The 15,315-nt window shown below is 34.0% G+C and overlaps 1 protein-coding gene across 2 annotated transcripts; it reads left to right on the top strand.

Moving 5' to 3' along the window:
• Positions 1 to 1,576: 1,576 nt before the first annotated feature.
• On the top strand, positions 1,577 to 13,796 carry LOC123524423 (CD151 antigen-like). 2 transcript variants are annotated; one of them, XM_045302618.2, is made up of 9 exons: positions 1,577 to 2,052; positions 4,043 to 4,119; positions 5,588 to 5,788; positions 6,184 to 6,258; positions 7,852 to 7,971; positions 8,657 to 8,747; positions 10,916 to 11,058; positions 11,751 to 11,834; positions 12,194 to 13,796. In XM_045302618.2, the coding sequence occupies exons 1-9, from the start codon at positions 1,764 to 1,766 to the stop codon at positions 12,257 to 12,259; spliced, it is 1,146 nt and encodes a 381-aa protein (XP_045158553.2). In that variant the 5' UTR covers positions 1,577 to 1,763; the 3' UTR covers positions 12,260 to 13,796. The 2 variants fall into 2 exon arrangements, with proteins under 2 accessions (XP_045158553.2, XP_045158554.1); XM_045302619.2 differs by lacking the exon at positions 1,577 to 2,052 and adding an exon at positions 2,452 to 2,577.
• Positions 13,797 to 15,315: the final 1,519 nt, after the last annotated feature.

Genomic DNA, 15,315 nt, shown 5'->3' with positions numbered 1-15,315 from the left:
TGTACATAGAGCGCCTACTTCATTCGATTTACATTTTCACGCGTTTTCGGGCTTATTGTATGTTTAACATGGGACAGTTGAACCGTCCAAATACGGAAAAAATACAGGGTTTTTTTTTTGTACGCACGTGCGTCCAATACGGTAATATATTGTACGGTCACGTGTTGCAAATAAAAGTTCACGATCGATTGGATAAATAAAATAGATATAGAATGATATGAGTTATTCGTTGAAACGCCATGACGTCTTTCCTGTTTACACAATACTTTGGAATTCAATTGAATAGTGAAAACTATTTGGTAATCATTATGTTTACAAATTCTGTTTATTATCGGCATTCCACTTTTATTAATGGATCGCGATAATTTTATTTTAACGGTACTTGGTTAAGTCCAAAAACAGGTAAAGCAGGTGCATTAACCTATAATTGGTGTTCATTTGTATATTATAGTCTTTTTAACTCTAAATACGATGCGTTAATCCATAACAGATTTGTAGTCGACTGGATAGTGTGTTGGACCTCTATTATTTTTATGTTTGTATGGTGTAGGTTCGAGCACTTTTTTTTTTTAAATGATTTTACTTATTCTATTTTTGTAGTCTTTTTTATATCGTCTTTTGTATTTAGTATTTCTTTCATTCTTGCAAGAGTTTTCTTTATTCATGTTAATAGATTTAATGACTATTCTAATATGACATCCTCGATCAATAAGTACTAAGTATAACTGCACGAGAAAATCATAATACAAATAGTTTTACCTGTATTCTTCTCCAGGTAAAAACATGTTAGAAAATTAAAAAAAGGTAGCTCGTCCTGTATTCGAACCAGTACCGTAAGCTTACAAATCATACGTGTTAACCACTAGACCACGCCGCTACTTACATCGGTTTTGCGATATAAGATATTTGTCATGTAATGTTTCCACCTGATTCCCTATTTCATTCCCTATTTCATTGTTATGGGTTGATCCGGTATTAGTAAATAAAGGCCACAGTTATCGCGTTTTGTTAATATTTTATATTTCTTTTGTTTGTTGTGTGTTTAGTCACGCTGTTAAACTTAAGCTGAAAGTTTTACTGATGGACTTGTAAAAAGCCATGTTTACTGCGTGCAAAAACAGCCTTGGGTTTGTGACATCCCATCTTTTGTTTAGCCATTTTCTTCGTTGTACGTTGGCGTCATAGGGTGGGGAGTGCGTCCATTCACTCTATCGGACTGGCAGTACTGACTACTGGGCTATAGGCCTACTTGAAGTTAGTCTAGTTTTTGTCTTCCACGATCTTTTTATTTATTTTGGTAGAAAATTTAAATAGACCATACAACGCTGATTTAATTCTTGATATACCGCTGCCACTGACACCCGTGCTGTGTCAAAACAGACCCTGCATTTCTAGTGGTAAGTAAGGAACTTAGTTAATTCTCTATTGTATTAAATACAGATGCAATTAAGCGGGTGCGCTCCTAGTCCCATCTAAAACCGCTCCTGCTGTATCATAAACAAAGAACATATCGGGTAACTGCATTTTAAGAAATCAACGTAATGTAAAACCAGAGGTTTCAATAGAGCTTTCATAAACGGAACAGATATAACCGTATATCAAAGTGCAGTCGAGTTTGAAAGACTAAATATTGAATATCAATATAAAAGCATAGACTTTATTTATTGTGATTTCCGACAGTCAGATTAAGGTTTTACAACTATGGTAAGGAAGTGAAATAAAGTAACATATGTTATACCGGAATAGTTTGAATTTGTTTATAAATGTATACGAGACCAAATTTACGCGGAAGTTACAGCACGCATAAACCCAACAGTGAGTTTTATTTATACTTTGGGCGAAATGAGGCGATGTATCCAGCCCCAGACTATCCCGGCTCGTCTGACAGCATCCCGAAACAGCCAGACTATCCCGGCTCGTCTGACAGCATCCCGAAACAGCCAGACTATCCCGGCTCGTCTGACAGCATCCTGAAACAGACAGATCATTTTAAAACATGGAAAGACAATCTCAAAGAACGCTCTTTTGGACACTCTTCAGTGATATCATCAAGTAAGTCAAGAATTCACTTTTCTACCTGTCAAAATAAGTGCACGTGATGAACCTATCGAAATATTTTTCAAAGCCGAGACAGGTTTGTCACTCCGTTCAATTCAATTCAGCTTACTTGCGAAGTATACATGTCATGTGGCAATAGGCATCTTATTTTTGATACTAAAAATAATTACTGTTTTTGTATTTATACTTTGGTAAAATATTGCATATCACCATATAGCCATGTGTATATATACCAGAATGTTGGAAACCCCAACTTTGATAACTTGAAACGTCATTGTCATGATATGATTCATTTACCGGCAAATAACAAACGCAACTCCCTTTATTAACCATATTAATTTATGAAAAATAGCCCCGGGTCTTTAATTTTCCCCATCTCTTTCCGTGTTTAACATGTAACTGTCAAATCGTTCAAAGCGATAAGTGAAATCGGTACATTATCAATAATGATAAATTAAACATAACTAAATTTGTGAAATTTTGTATTACATTGTGTTCTGGAAATAAGAGACATGTCAAGTAAGTTTGGGCTTCTTTTACTTTTCTAAAACCACTCGTTTCCACTAGTTTCAACAGCTCTGTGAAAGACTTTAAAATCTATTTGGTGCCAGTTGGTCACATAAAAGCTAAATTCTTACTTCATGTGAGTTGTCTGGTGACACGGAAAAAATGAAACTATAAGATACCATATAGAATATAATCTGCAGTTAAAATTACTAATGTCTAGCACAGCAAACCATAGCTGCGGCGGTGTTTTGGAGGGGCTTTAGTGACGGCGGCGGAGTTTCGTGTTCCAGTTCCCACTAAACACGTACTATTCTGTATAAGAACCGTGTATTTTATGTGATTAGAAAGCTTTTATTATCATTTACATGTTTATTTGGCTCTATAAGTTTTTAAGATTGTATCTATGACTCATATGTTATATATGAAGCGGAAGAAGAATTATTTTCTATAACCACATTACTAAATAATTAAACTATACAGTCTGAACTTTTTTTCAAAGGCACGTTTACTTCCTTAACCAATATAGTTTGAAATATCTACTCTTAACAAAAATAAATTTGTTTGGAAAAAAAAAACTTATTGATTATCAATAATCACGTTACATTTTTTATGTTTTATAAATTAACTATACCAGTATGCATGTTAATAGATTTTATGCCCATTCTTGTTTTGATCCATAATCCAAAATGTTATTCCTCTTGTCACAAACACATTTTGTGTATGTTTTACTTAAATCATTGTTAATGGTGCTGCACAGTGAAGTATCATCATTCGCGATATTAAGGACGTATGCTAGAATTTGGTGCGAAAATTTTCCCAATAAAAAGTTTTCGCCCATCTCATATTCAGGGAATTCTAGCGTACGCCTTTAAGCGACTGTCGATATGTATCAATAAAAAATCAAGTTCGTTAAAAAAAATGACACGCGCTAATCAGCCAGATACGTATGTCTTATAAATTTATTTCTTCAGTAATCAAACAATTAATGTTTATACACTGAATAATACCCTAAACATTAAAAAATCGACGGGGACAAAATTTGAAAGTGCTGCCCAGCCATTTTTTTTCACAACAAACCTAATATTCATTATAGGGGCCGTGGGTCTGATGCTATCCTACCGGAACTATATTTTACACAAAATAACGACTAGATCGTATTTTTTTACCGCGTCAACTACATAGAGTTATAGTTTGTCATTATTCGACTGGTGCTATCTATATGCATTTAACCGTGATGGTGATGGTTATTTTTTATTTTCTGAAGGTGATCTGTTAATGTTATCTTAGCCTTATACTTAACCTAGTATTCTCTATTGCGACCGTGCATACAATACTTAACAGAATATTAACAAGCATCCTCACTATGAAGATTTTTACATTTCTGATTTAAGCAGCTTAATCTAGCATGAAAACTTCAACGTTACTATTTATGAAGGTAATATATACTAACATGACTGATTATTATTGCCTGTTTCAGGACGTGGAGACAAAATGACGACAGGTTGTCACCAGTTTCTTAAATATGCCAACCTTCTCTTCACATTCATTATATTCGTAAGTACATTGTTCATGCAGACATTGCTTATGTAGACATTTGTTCAGGTAGACATTGTTCATGTAGACATTTTTATGCAGACATTTGTCTAGGTAGACATTGTTCATGTAGACATTTTTATGCAGACATTTGTTCAGGTAGACATTGTTTATGAACACATTGTTCAGGTAGACATTTTTATGCAGACATTTGTTCAGGTAGACATTGTTTATGAAGACTTTGTTCAGGTAGACATTGTTTATGCAGACATTTGTTCAGGTAGACATTGTTTATGAAGACATTGTTCAGGTAGACATTTTTATGCAGACATTTGTTCAGGTAGACATTGTTTTTGTAGACATTTTTCATGTAGACATTTTTATGCAGACATTTGTTCAGGTAGACATTGTTTATGAAGACTTTGTTCAGGTAGACATTGTTCATGTAGACACTGCTTCTGCAGACATTGTTCATGTAGACACTGCTTCTGCAGACATTGTTCATGTAGACACTGCTTCTGCAGACATTGTTCATGTAGACACTGCTAATGTATTCATTGTCCATGAAGACATTGTTCATGTGGACATTGTCCATGTAAACATTGTTCACGTAGATATTGTTTTTTGTAGACATTGTTCATGTAAACACTGTTCATGAGGACAATGTTCATGCAGACATTGTTTATGTAGACATTGTTCAAGTAGACATCGTTAATGGAGACATTATTTATGTAGAGGTCAGAGACCACCAGTTCAAAAAAGTACAGGGAATAAAGTACACGTATACCTTGGTATAAGGTAATGTTTGGCTGTTCTGATTGGTCAGTCATGTAAACAATTCAGGAAGTAATTATTGTTTTCAAAATTGAAATTTATGTTTAACTGCATTTACAATATTTTATTATACATTTTGACAAAACTTGCTATATTTTACTTTACGTGTATTGAAAAACAGTCTTGTCGAATTTTTTCCGCAATGCCAACGATGTAAACAGGGGGCATATCATTCACAAGAATATTACTTAAATAAAGTATCACTTTTCATATATTTTTCGTCATCTAAGATTTTCTTGATTGTTTCGATTTATGGAAGGCCGTTTACATCATAATGTTACAATGGAAGTCTATGGAAAAACAATAGGTGCTCATTAACCTTGTTCAAGTAGACATTGTTAATGTAGACACTGTTAATGCAGACATTGTTCACGTAAACATTGTTCAGGTCGACATTGTTCAGGTAGAAATTGTCATGTAGACATTATTCATGTAGACATTGTTCAAGTAGACACTGTCCATATAGACATTTCATGTAGACATTGTTCATTTACACATTGCTCAAATAGACAGTTTTCATGTAGACGATAGCTTACGTGTTTATAGGGTGTCATCGTTGCTTTATCATCCTCTATCACCCTTCCATTTTCAAGTACACATTTTGTTGCTAGAAAAAGCCTTATATAATTTTGATATTCATGATTTTGTCTTGCAGATAGCTGGAGCTGGTATTCTCGGCTTAGGTATCTATATTCTCGGCTCTGACTATGGTGCCAAGCAGTTGTCAGAAATTCTCGGAAATGATCTCTACCAAATTGCAGCGTACGTTCTAATTGTTTGTGGTTCCGTGCTCATTGTAATATCTATGTGCGGATGCTGCGGATCTCTTAGAGAAAGCAAATTTATGCTCGGTTGTGTAAGTATCTTCTCTCTATTGGGTATAGGAGCAATAGAAGCGGGGGCAGTAGTATTATAGCTATTGTCTTCCGGTTATTTGCATATTAGTCTATTGAAACATTACGATGGGTGAGAGCGAAACTGTTCTCTATCTACTTCTTGATCAGTTAGACCACTTTCGCTCTGACCTCTCGATTTGTATTGGATAACAAATTCTCCATTTTCCTTCATACCTTTCAAATGACCTATGACATGAATTTGAATAAAATTGTTTGAAGCTCCGATCACTCTTACATCAGTGCAGTTAGGTTGTCTAGATATCTATGTTTTCATTAGATGGGAACTTGAAGTCAGTCAGTAAAGTTAAAGCAATTTTTTTTCTTTCTAAATTTACTTGTTTTGTTTCTTTTTCAGTTTGTGTTTGCCATATCAGTCCTCGTGTTAGCGTTAATTACAGCAGCAATTATTGTGTTCGTGTTTAGACAAAAGGTAGATACTTACTCTTGCATTACAATTAACAAGTGTATGTGTATTAACAGCACTATGCATTTGGTTAAAAACAGTACACACTGTATACATGTATTCATATTATAGTAAAGTGAAATATATTTGATGAGGAGTTTTTACATTTGAAGTAAAAATGGCGTTAATTTCAAATACTACCAACATTGATCTATATGCCGATGACTCCACTTTACATAAATCCGCCAACAGTATTACAAAAATTCAGTCTGAACTTCAGTGTCCATAATTAGTGTCCATAATTGGTGTAAAATAAATAACATGTCACTTCATCCTTCAAAAACAAAATGTATGGTATTGAGCACTAGAGTCAAAATAAAACATACTAAAAAACTTGAGTTAATTTTAGAGGGTTCGGTCATTGAAAACGTGAAGTGTCAGAAAGTTCTAACTGTTTATATCGATGAAACTCTGTCTTGGCAATCCCACGTTAGTACCGTGGCCAATAAACTAAACTCAAAAATTGCTCTACTTAGAAGAATTGCATTTTTCTTAACAGATGAGATGAAACTATTGTATTACAATGCATATATTATGTCAACCATGGAATAATGTTGCAATGTCTGGGGACTTTGTCACAAATCGGACACTAATAAAATTACATCTTTGCAGAGACGCGCTATAAAAATAATTACAAAATCAAAGTGTAGCAACTTTGATGAAGTATTAAGAAATTCAAAACTTCTATCTCTTTTGGTGCAAATACCATATTTCATTATTAGTGTACAAAAGTAAAACAGGAGATTGTCCTATATACATATCAGATTTACTACATTTTGTTCATAATGATCATTACAGTCTGCGCTCAACCGAAAACATGAATCTTTCTATTGTTAAACCTGAAACGAACTACCTGAAACAAACATTTAGCTACAAACTGCACACATATGGAATTCACTTCCTTCTTACATTAAACTTCATAATAACAATATAACTACTTTCAAGCATGATTTAAAGAATTTTCTCTTGTTAAAATAGTTTTTAGCAATTAATTATTTGTAATTACAAGAATTTTGTTGAATTGATGTTACTGAATTCGTTTCCAATAATAATAATATTCATACTATCTTATTATTCAAATCTGGAACTACTTATTATTTTATGGGACATACTTCCTTTTTTGTACATCTTAATTGTCATGTATAATCTTTGTGGCGCATGGTAATTCTTTTAAAACATAGTTATTGTTACATTACGTTCATTTAAGACTTCTTTAATTTGAGACGTGTTTGTCGAGAAAATTTAAGTAATTCTGATATGTGTATTTTTGTATAAATGTTAAATTATAAATTGATTGTATGATTGTGTGTATGTGTGAGTGTATATCAGTTGAAGGCCATACTGGAAATAAGTTGTAAAATATCTGTATTTGTACACTTAGTATGTAACCTTCAGAAAATAAAGTTATCATTATTATTATTATTATTATATTATCTAAATGTAAAATATTTTAGTGAAAGAAAGCAAACATCTGCATACACAGCACAGTTAACGCTACTTAACATAACTCATTGTAGCCTCTGTAAATCATTCAAGCGACGAATTTTATACTGTTTACAGATGGAAGGAGACATCATACATTCCATGGAGGATGTTTTAATAGAAAAATATGGTGTAGACCTTGCTACCAATGCAGACAACAGAATGATAACAGACTTCTGGAATTGGTTGCAAAGAGAGGTATAGTCACACAAACACACACACACGGTCAATCTTCAATCTACCAGCAATCATTAAGCTAGTATTAGGATTAGACAGGTTGACAACAGTTAATGAATAGTTTACAGGGCGCTCTACGCGCTCTAATAACACATCAGATGCTGTAAATTGTTCCAAACTTATAAAATATGCAACCGAATCTTTTTTTTTTCAAAATAAATGAATGACTTCCATCTGAAAGGAAACATTGGAATGCACTTATATTTGTAAAAATGTAACGAATACCATTGGTACTTCAGGAAAACATTATGTGTTCAAACAGATATGCTAGAAAGTAAAATGAAGGTGTTGTATAGATTACAAGTAGAAAAGACGACAACTGAGTGAATCTGACTACTTATGTTTCTGTACGATTTAAGGAGGAATTATTATACAAAACTGCAATAAACTAATAATAAAATGCATGCCCATAGTTAATATGTATAATTTATAATATGACTTGGTCTTGAATCTTGGCCGGAAATATAAATCCGAAATGTAGTAACCCTTAAAAGGTCATCCTTGGTTTGGTCAATACTGTCAGTGAGTTATAGCGTCAAAATAAAATAATTTTAATACAAAATGTATGACACGTGAATTCTCGGTTTGATCAATAAAAATCAGTCAATCGAAGATGATACTGGCATGTTTTATTGTAAAATTACAGTTGAAATGTTGTGGAGTGACAGGTGACCTCAACAGTACGACATCGTGGGCCATATACAGACATTCGGAATGGTATAAAGGTTTTGAAACAGGTGAGTCGAAACAAACTGATGACATTCATTAATTCCAGGAAATCAAACGGCAAGGTGTCCGATACATGGTTAAATGAATTTGTAAAGAAACTACGAGCGGGCGATGGCGTGCACTATACAGAGTTAGCGTCTTTATTCGTTCTTTGCAAAAATCATTATGGTGGTCGTAACTTACTTGTTCCGGACAAATGGCCGTAACTCACTCTTTGTGGTGTAACATACTTTATGCTGACTTAATATCGTAACTTGCTATATGCAGCACTGAATTTTAGGTCATAAAAGTGATTTCAGAATTTCTACAAACACAATGTTTTAATTAAGTTCATCCTATATCAGACATATGGAACGCCCTAGCTGTTTTCCGATTTTGATATAGCACTTTATGCTGTACTTATGTCAGTATACGAACTTTTATATGCAATGGGTATACATGTATATGATGCGCTTAACACGGTGCTTTTGTCAGTATATACGGTATATTCAACTCTATACGCGGTACTTTCAGTAGACTGTAAGTCTATACTTTCAGGTGTTTATACGCTGCTTGGTATGCGGTCGTTTTAATTGTTTATGTGATGCTTTCAACTGTATATGCTATCCTTTTAACATCGTACCCTGGGCTTTTAACTTTGTATACGGATTTAACTGTATACAGTGTGATCTTTTTTATATACGGTGATTTTAAGTTTATAGGTAATGCTTTTAACTTTATTTAGGATGCTTTTAGCTACATAATTATGCTGTACTTTTATCTTCAAGTATATGATCCGCTTCTCGCTGTATTGGAGATACTAATGCGCTGATTTCGGCTTTCTTTTGCGTGTGTGGTTGTTTCAGATTTCATTGGACCTCTTTCCATTGATGTGTAGTGGTCCGATTATTATATTGTGTTTGCGGTGCAACTTCATTATGGTTAAATAACATTATGAAATCAAGTTTTTTTACGAAACAAACCCCGAGCTTCCTTGAAAACATCTGACACAGATTTGAAACAGTGCCCTCGAATCATACCATACATCGGATGTTTTCAACAGTACACTTTAACTTTCGTAATATTCCGAACTCATGATGTAGTGTGCTCATAACGTTAATTACACCGCATATACATTGAAAGCATCTGATATAAATATGTAAGATACAGCATATATAGTTAAAAGAACCGTACTTGCTGCTGAAGCACCGCACGCATACAATGCAGTTGAAATCGCTGTATGTAACTTTAAAAACAATTCACACACAGCTGCAGGTACGTCATATACAAATGCAAACACCGCACATATAGCTGCAAGGACCGTAATTAAAGTTACAAATGCCTAAAAAACGGGTAAACGCATCGCGTATGAAGCCAAATACACTAGAATAAAGTTATATACAGTTGAAAACACCGCACAAAAAGTTATTTCGATACAAAGTTAAGTACAGCATAATTATGCAGTTGAAAGCCCCATACATGCAATTGAATGCATCACATATCCAGTGAACGAACTGTATTAAAGTTAAAATTAAATCTCACTCTATGCAGACAAAAAGGTCTAATCTGACTCTATTCAGACGCAAGGTCTAATCTCACTCAATTCAGACACAATGTCTATAGTCACACTCTTTTCAGACACAGGGTCAGATCTCACTCTATTCAGACACAAGGTCTTATCTCACTCTTTTCAGACACAAGGTCTTAACTCTTTCTTAAAGAAACAAGGGTGATACTCTCTCTTCAAAGACACGAGGTCGATATTGATATTTCAGACACAAGGTCGGAAGTCATTCCCTAAAGACGCGAACTTGGTACTTTCTTTTGACACATGGATATTGTGTCATAACTTTCCATTAGATGCACATATACCGTTATAATTCACTTATATGATACCGACACTTTGATGTTACGTTTTAGATAAAACAAGATTTCTTCTTTAATTCATTTGTTGTTTTGTAACTTGTCATTTTCAGTACAAACGTGAATAGCTGAAAAATAAATCTTTCCCACTGACAGTCTCAACTTAAGAAATTGTCTAGCTTTTCTGTAAAAAAAGGCTATAAATTTAATTATCTAGAACTACTTACCCTTCAAAACATGATTGCAGTTCTATTTCTTTCTTGAATATAATTTATTAGAAAACAACTTTTCTTTAGTACTTTCCCTCTTCAACATTTCAACTGTTATTCTGCAGGTAAACCATATGTACCCCAGAGCTGCTGTAAGGCGGACGGAGATATAAACCTGTGTACAGGTATCACAGGCTTCAACGGACCGCCCTCTGTAACACCGCCCCTGCTTGGCAATGTGGATACAAATTCAGAACTGTACACGGTGGTCAGTATTTTATAGTATAAATTATAGTACAAAGCTTTCATATATCTTAAAATCCTACAGTGACATGAGAGAACAATCTGACTAAAGTACATCTCCTATTACGCTACGCATAGGATCTGACAACGAGCTATTGATAGCCTCGTTCTGACGACCCTTCCGCTAGCCAATCAAAAGCTAACTTACAACATTCTGCAAGCTTTAAAAAGCCTTCGTTTTTGATATCTACAACAACAATTTTTATGTCGAAAGAAATCAGATAGCCGGTCAGCTCAGTCGGTAGTGCAATTGCTCTGTAAGCGAGAGGTCCCGGGTTCGAGCCCTGGATTGACTGCAAATTTTTCTTACTCTTTGACATTCGAACAAGTTGTCTGATTGGTTCAAATAAAAATAGATTTGCGAAAATAAAAATAGCAATATTGGAAATCCAAAATATACAGAAGATGAATGTGAATGGGTCGTTCTCAGATCTTCGTTTAGAAGATCAAGTACTTTAGTCAGATTGCATGAGAGAATGACTGCGGTTTACATTGGCACAAGTCCTGTTATCCTTACTTCGCTTTCTTTTCAACAAAGATTAAAAATGAAATTAATCTAAATCATTGCATGGATGTTGCGTGTTTTAAGATTTAAAAAAACAACCCAAAACACTGCTATACTTTTGAGTAGAATTAATTGAAACCTTTATATTTCAGGGGTGTTATGATGAGCTTGTCCATTACATACAGAATCACGTGGTCATCATTGGCGTCTGCTCCATTGCTACAGTCGTTGTCATGGTAATATATCTCTGTAACTGTACATTTGTAAATCATTCAATAGTGAAAACTGAAAAAATGTTGGAGATGGCGGTAAAAAAAGTGGTATTTAATCTTACAACAGCAAATAGATATTAATTTGAAGAAAAAAAAATAGAAATGGACATATGAACATGCCTTGTTTGTACTAGGTTTTCAAAGTTCTGGGAACTTCATATTATCTTTGACACTGTTACAGTTCTTAGCAATATAAGATAAATAAACCTTGGTTGTCGCCTGGGTCATTTTTATTCTTCTAAACAGAAGTTGAAATTAACCGTGTTTTCTTTCGAATTCATATACATAGTATATACTAAAACAAGATCATTTTGTCATTTCAGTTATTTGGTTTGTTTTTCTCCGTGTACCTGTGCAGAAGGATTGATATCGAGTACTACAGCTACTAAACAGTACACACACACATCCAACAGGAATGTCAGTGACCTGTAATGGTTCCTTAAACACAAAAACTAACATTTTTGGAATAGATTATGTAAATGTTCAAAATGTGTAAATTATTAATCTGCAAATATTCAGTCACTTATTTTTCTGATGTACATATTTAGTTAATTTAACATACATTTATACACTGTGATAAATCTGAGTATGTTTTTTTGTTGTTGTTAAAATGATATTTAATTCAAGATTGTCTCGAGTAGTGAGGAAATACTATTCGTTTGGAGACGTCATATTTCGCGTGATCGAATGTTTACTGTCTTATATTTTCTCTTGGGTGATATCTTTCGATATGCCTTTAAATTGTCATCTGTGTCTGGTTCCTTCTTTGCTTGATATCTCCATCGATAGGCCCTTCCAATGTCAACTCTTTGGATGATATCTCTTTTGATTGGCTTGCTCCTTAAATAATGTCAATTATCCCTTCACAATTATCTCTTCTATGGGCGATATCTGTATCGGAGGACCTTCCGAATGCCAACTATCCTTAGTGATATCTGTGTTGATGGGCCCTTCAATGTCCTTTTGTTAATATCTGTATATATTGGCTTTTCCCTGGTATCTTCTTTGTGCGATATCTCTTTCGGTGGGTCCCTCCATGTCAGCTGTCCTTGATCTGTTCCTTGGGAGATATCTCTGCCGATGGGCCCCTCAGTTTTAATTATCCCCGGTCCTGTCTTTGTGATATATCTCTTCCAATGGGTCCCTCAATTTTAATTATCCCCGGTCTTGTCTTTGTGATAACTCTTCCGATAGACCCCTCAATTTTAATTATCACAGGTCCTGTCTTTGTGAGATATCCCTTCCGATGGGCCCCTAAATGTTAATTATCCCCGGTCCTTTTTTGTGACATATCTCTTCATAATTATAGGCCCCTCAATGTTAATTACCCTTGTTCCTGTCTTTTTGAGATATTTCTTCTGATTGGCCCCTCAATATTAATTATCCTCGGTCCTTTCTTTGTGAGATATCTCTTTCGATGGACCACTCAATGTTAATTATCCCCGATCCTTTCTGTTTGAGATATCTATTCGGATGGGCCACTCAATGTTAATCATTCCTTGTCCTGTCTTTGTGAGATATCTCTTCCGGTAAACCCCTCAATGTTAATTATCCCGGGTCCTTTCTTTTTGAGTTATTTCTTCCGATTGGCCCCTCAGTTTCCTTTCTTTAAGAGATATCTTTTCCGATGGGCCCCTCAATGTTAATTCACATTCCTTGTCCTGTCCTTGTGAGATATCTCTTCCGATGTGCCACTCAATGTTGTTTTAGATTCCTCGAATGTTAACTATCCCTGGTGTCTTCTTTGGGTGAATATCTGTCCATCATTGTTATTAAAACGTGAGCCTAAATAGTTCGATTCACCATAGTTTTTACAGTTCGAAATACTTTCATTACACGTAAACAATTATCATAAGACTTTATTGACACACTGTATATAATTATGTATTTATGCCAATTATTGTTTTTAATAAAATGATGTCATTATATTTCGTTTTCGACTTCCACCATTAATCTAAACGAACGTCTACTTTGTACGTCTTAAATTATGAGCAGCAGAAAAAAAATAACAGGAGTGCATCTTAAAGAAAACTATATAGTTACTTATTGGAAATCTTAGAACGAAAATGAATGATTTAGTGAGTTGTAGTTACAGCCGTTCTAAACTTTACTGAAATACATTTGCTTTAGCTGTAAAGTACATTTGTATTATTGCGAAGGAATATGACAAAGTATTTGGGTTTAACGTCACACTGACAAAGTTATAGGTCATATTGCGACTTTCCAGCTTTTCACGGTGGAAGGAGACCCTAGGTGCCCTTCCGGGCATTATTTTATCACGGGCGGGCACGGGTAGAATCACGAACCTTCCGTACACCAGCTGGATGCCTTGAAATCTACGCCCAAGCGTGACTCGAACCCACATTGTTGAGGGGCAAGTGATTTGAAGTCACCGACCTAAACGACTCAGCCAAATAGGCCCCAAGTAGTAATGATAATAATAATATAATAATAATAATAATAACTTTATTTTCTGAAGGTGACATACTAAGTGTACAAATACAGATATTTTACAACTTATTTCCAGTATGGCCTTCAATTGATATACATTCACACATACACACAATCATACAGTCAATTTATAATTTAACATTTATTCAAAAATACACATATAAGAATTACTTAAATTTTCTCGACAAACACGTCTCAAAATAATGAAGTCTTAAATAAACGTAATGTAACAATAACTATGTTTTAAAAGAATTACCATGCGTCACAAAGATTATACATGACAATTAAGATACATACAAAAAAGAAAGTCTGTCCCATAAGATAATAAATAGTTCCAGATTTGAATAATAAGATAGTATGAATATTATTATTATTGGAAACGAATACAGTAACATCAATTCAACAAAATTCTTGTAATTACAAGTAATTAATTGCTAAAATCTATTTTAACAAGAGAAAATTCTTTAAATTATGCTTGAAAGTAGTTATATTATTATTATGAAGTTAAATGTAAGAAGGAAGTGAATTCCATATGTGTGCAGCTTTGTAGCTAAATGTTTGTTTCAGGTAGTTCGTTTTAGGTTTAACAATAGAAAGATCCATGTTTTCAATTGAGTGCAGACTGTAATGATCATTAGTAAGGGGGAATAATTATGCTGAATTTTATTTTAAACAAAATGTGCAAACGGATTTTAACTTCAACTTAAGCGCATGCCACCATACAAGAAGAAAGTGTAAACTGTTGTAACTGCTAATATACTTAAAAATATTAATTTTATGTTTTCATCAATTACGAATATGTTCGTATTTTCAAATATGAATTTGGGTGTAGTTACATTTAACTTGTAACGCATACACTTTATAAAGTCCTCATGGGAGGTATTCGTTTCACTGTTTACTTTCTGCGAGTTTTAAAAGTTCGTTTCCTTTGAGTTTTATAACTTTCCAATGATCAATTGTGAGCTGCTTTTGATGAAGATGCTAATTTTTGAGA

Source organism: Mercenaria mercenaria, chromosome 3 (genome assembly GCF_021730395.1).
Source record: "Mercenaria mercenaria strain notata chromosome 3, MADL_Memer_1, whole genome shotgun sequence".
Taxonomy (NCBI): Eukaryota; Metazoa; Mollusca; class Bivalvia; order Venerida; family Veneridae; genus Mercenaria; species Mercenaria mercenaria.
The sequence above is the reverse complement of the archived record's forward strand: the minus strand, read 5'-3'. Positions and strand labels throughout refer to the sequence as shown.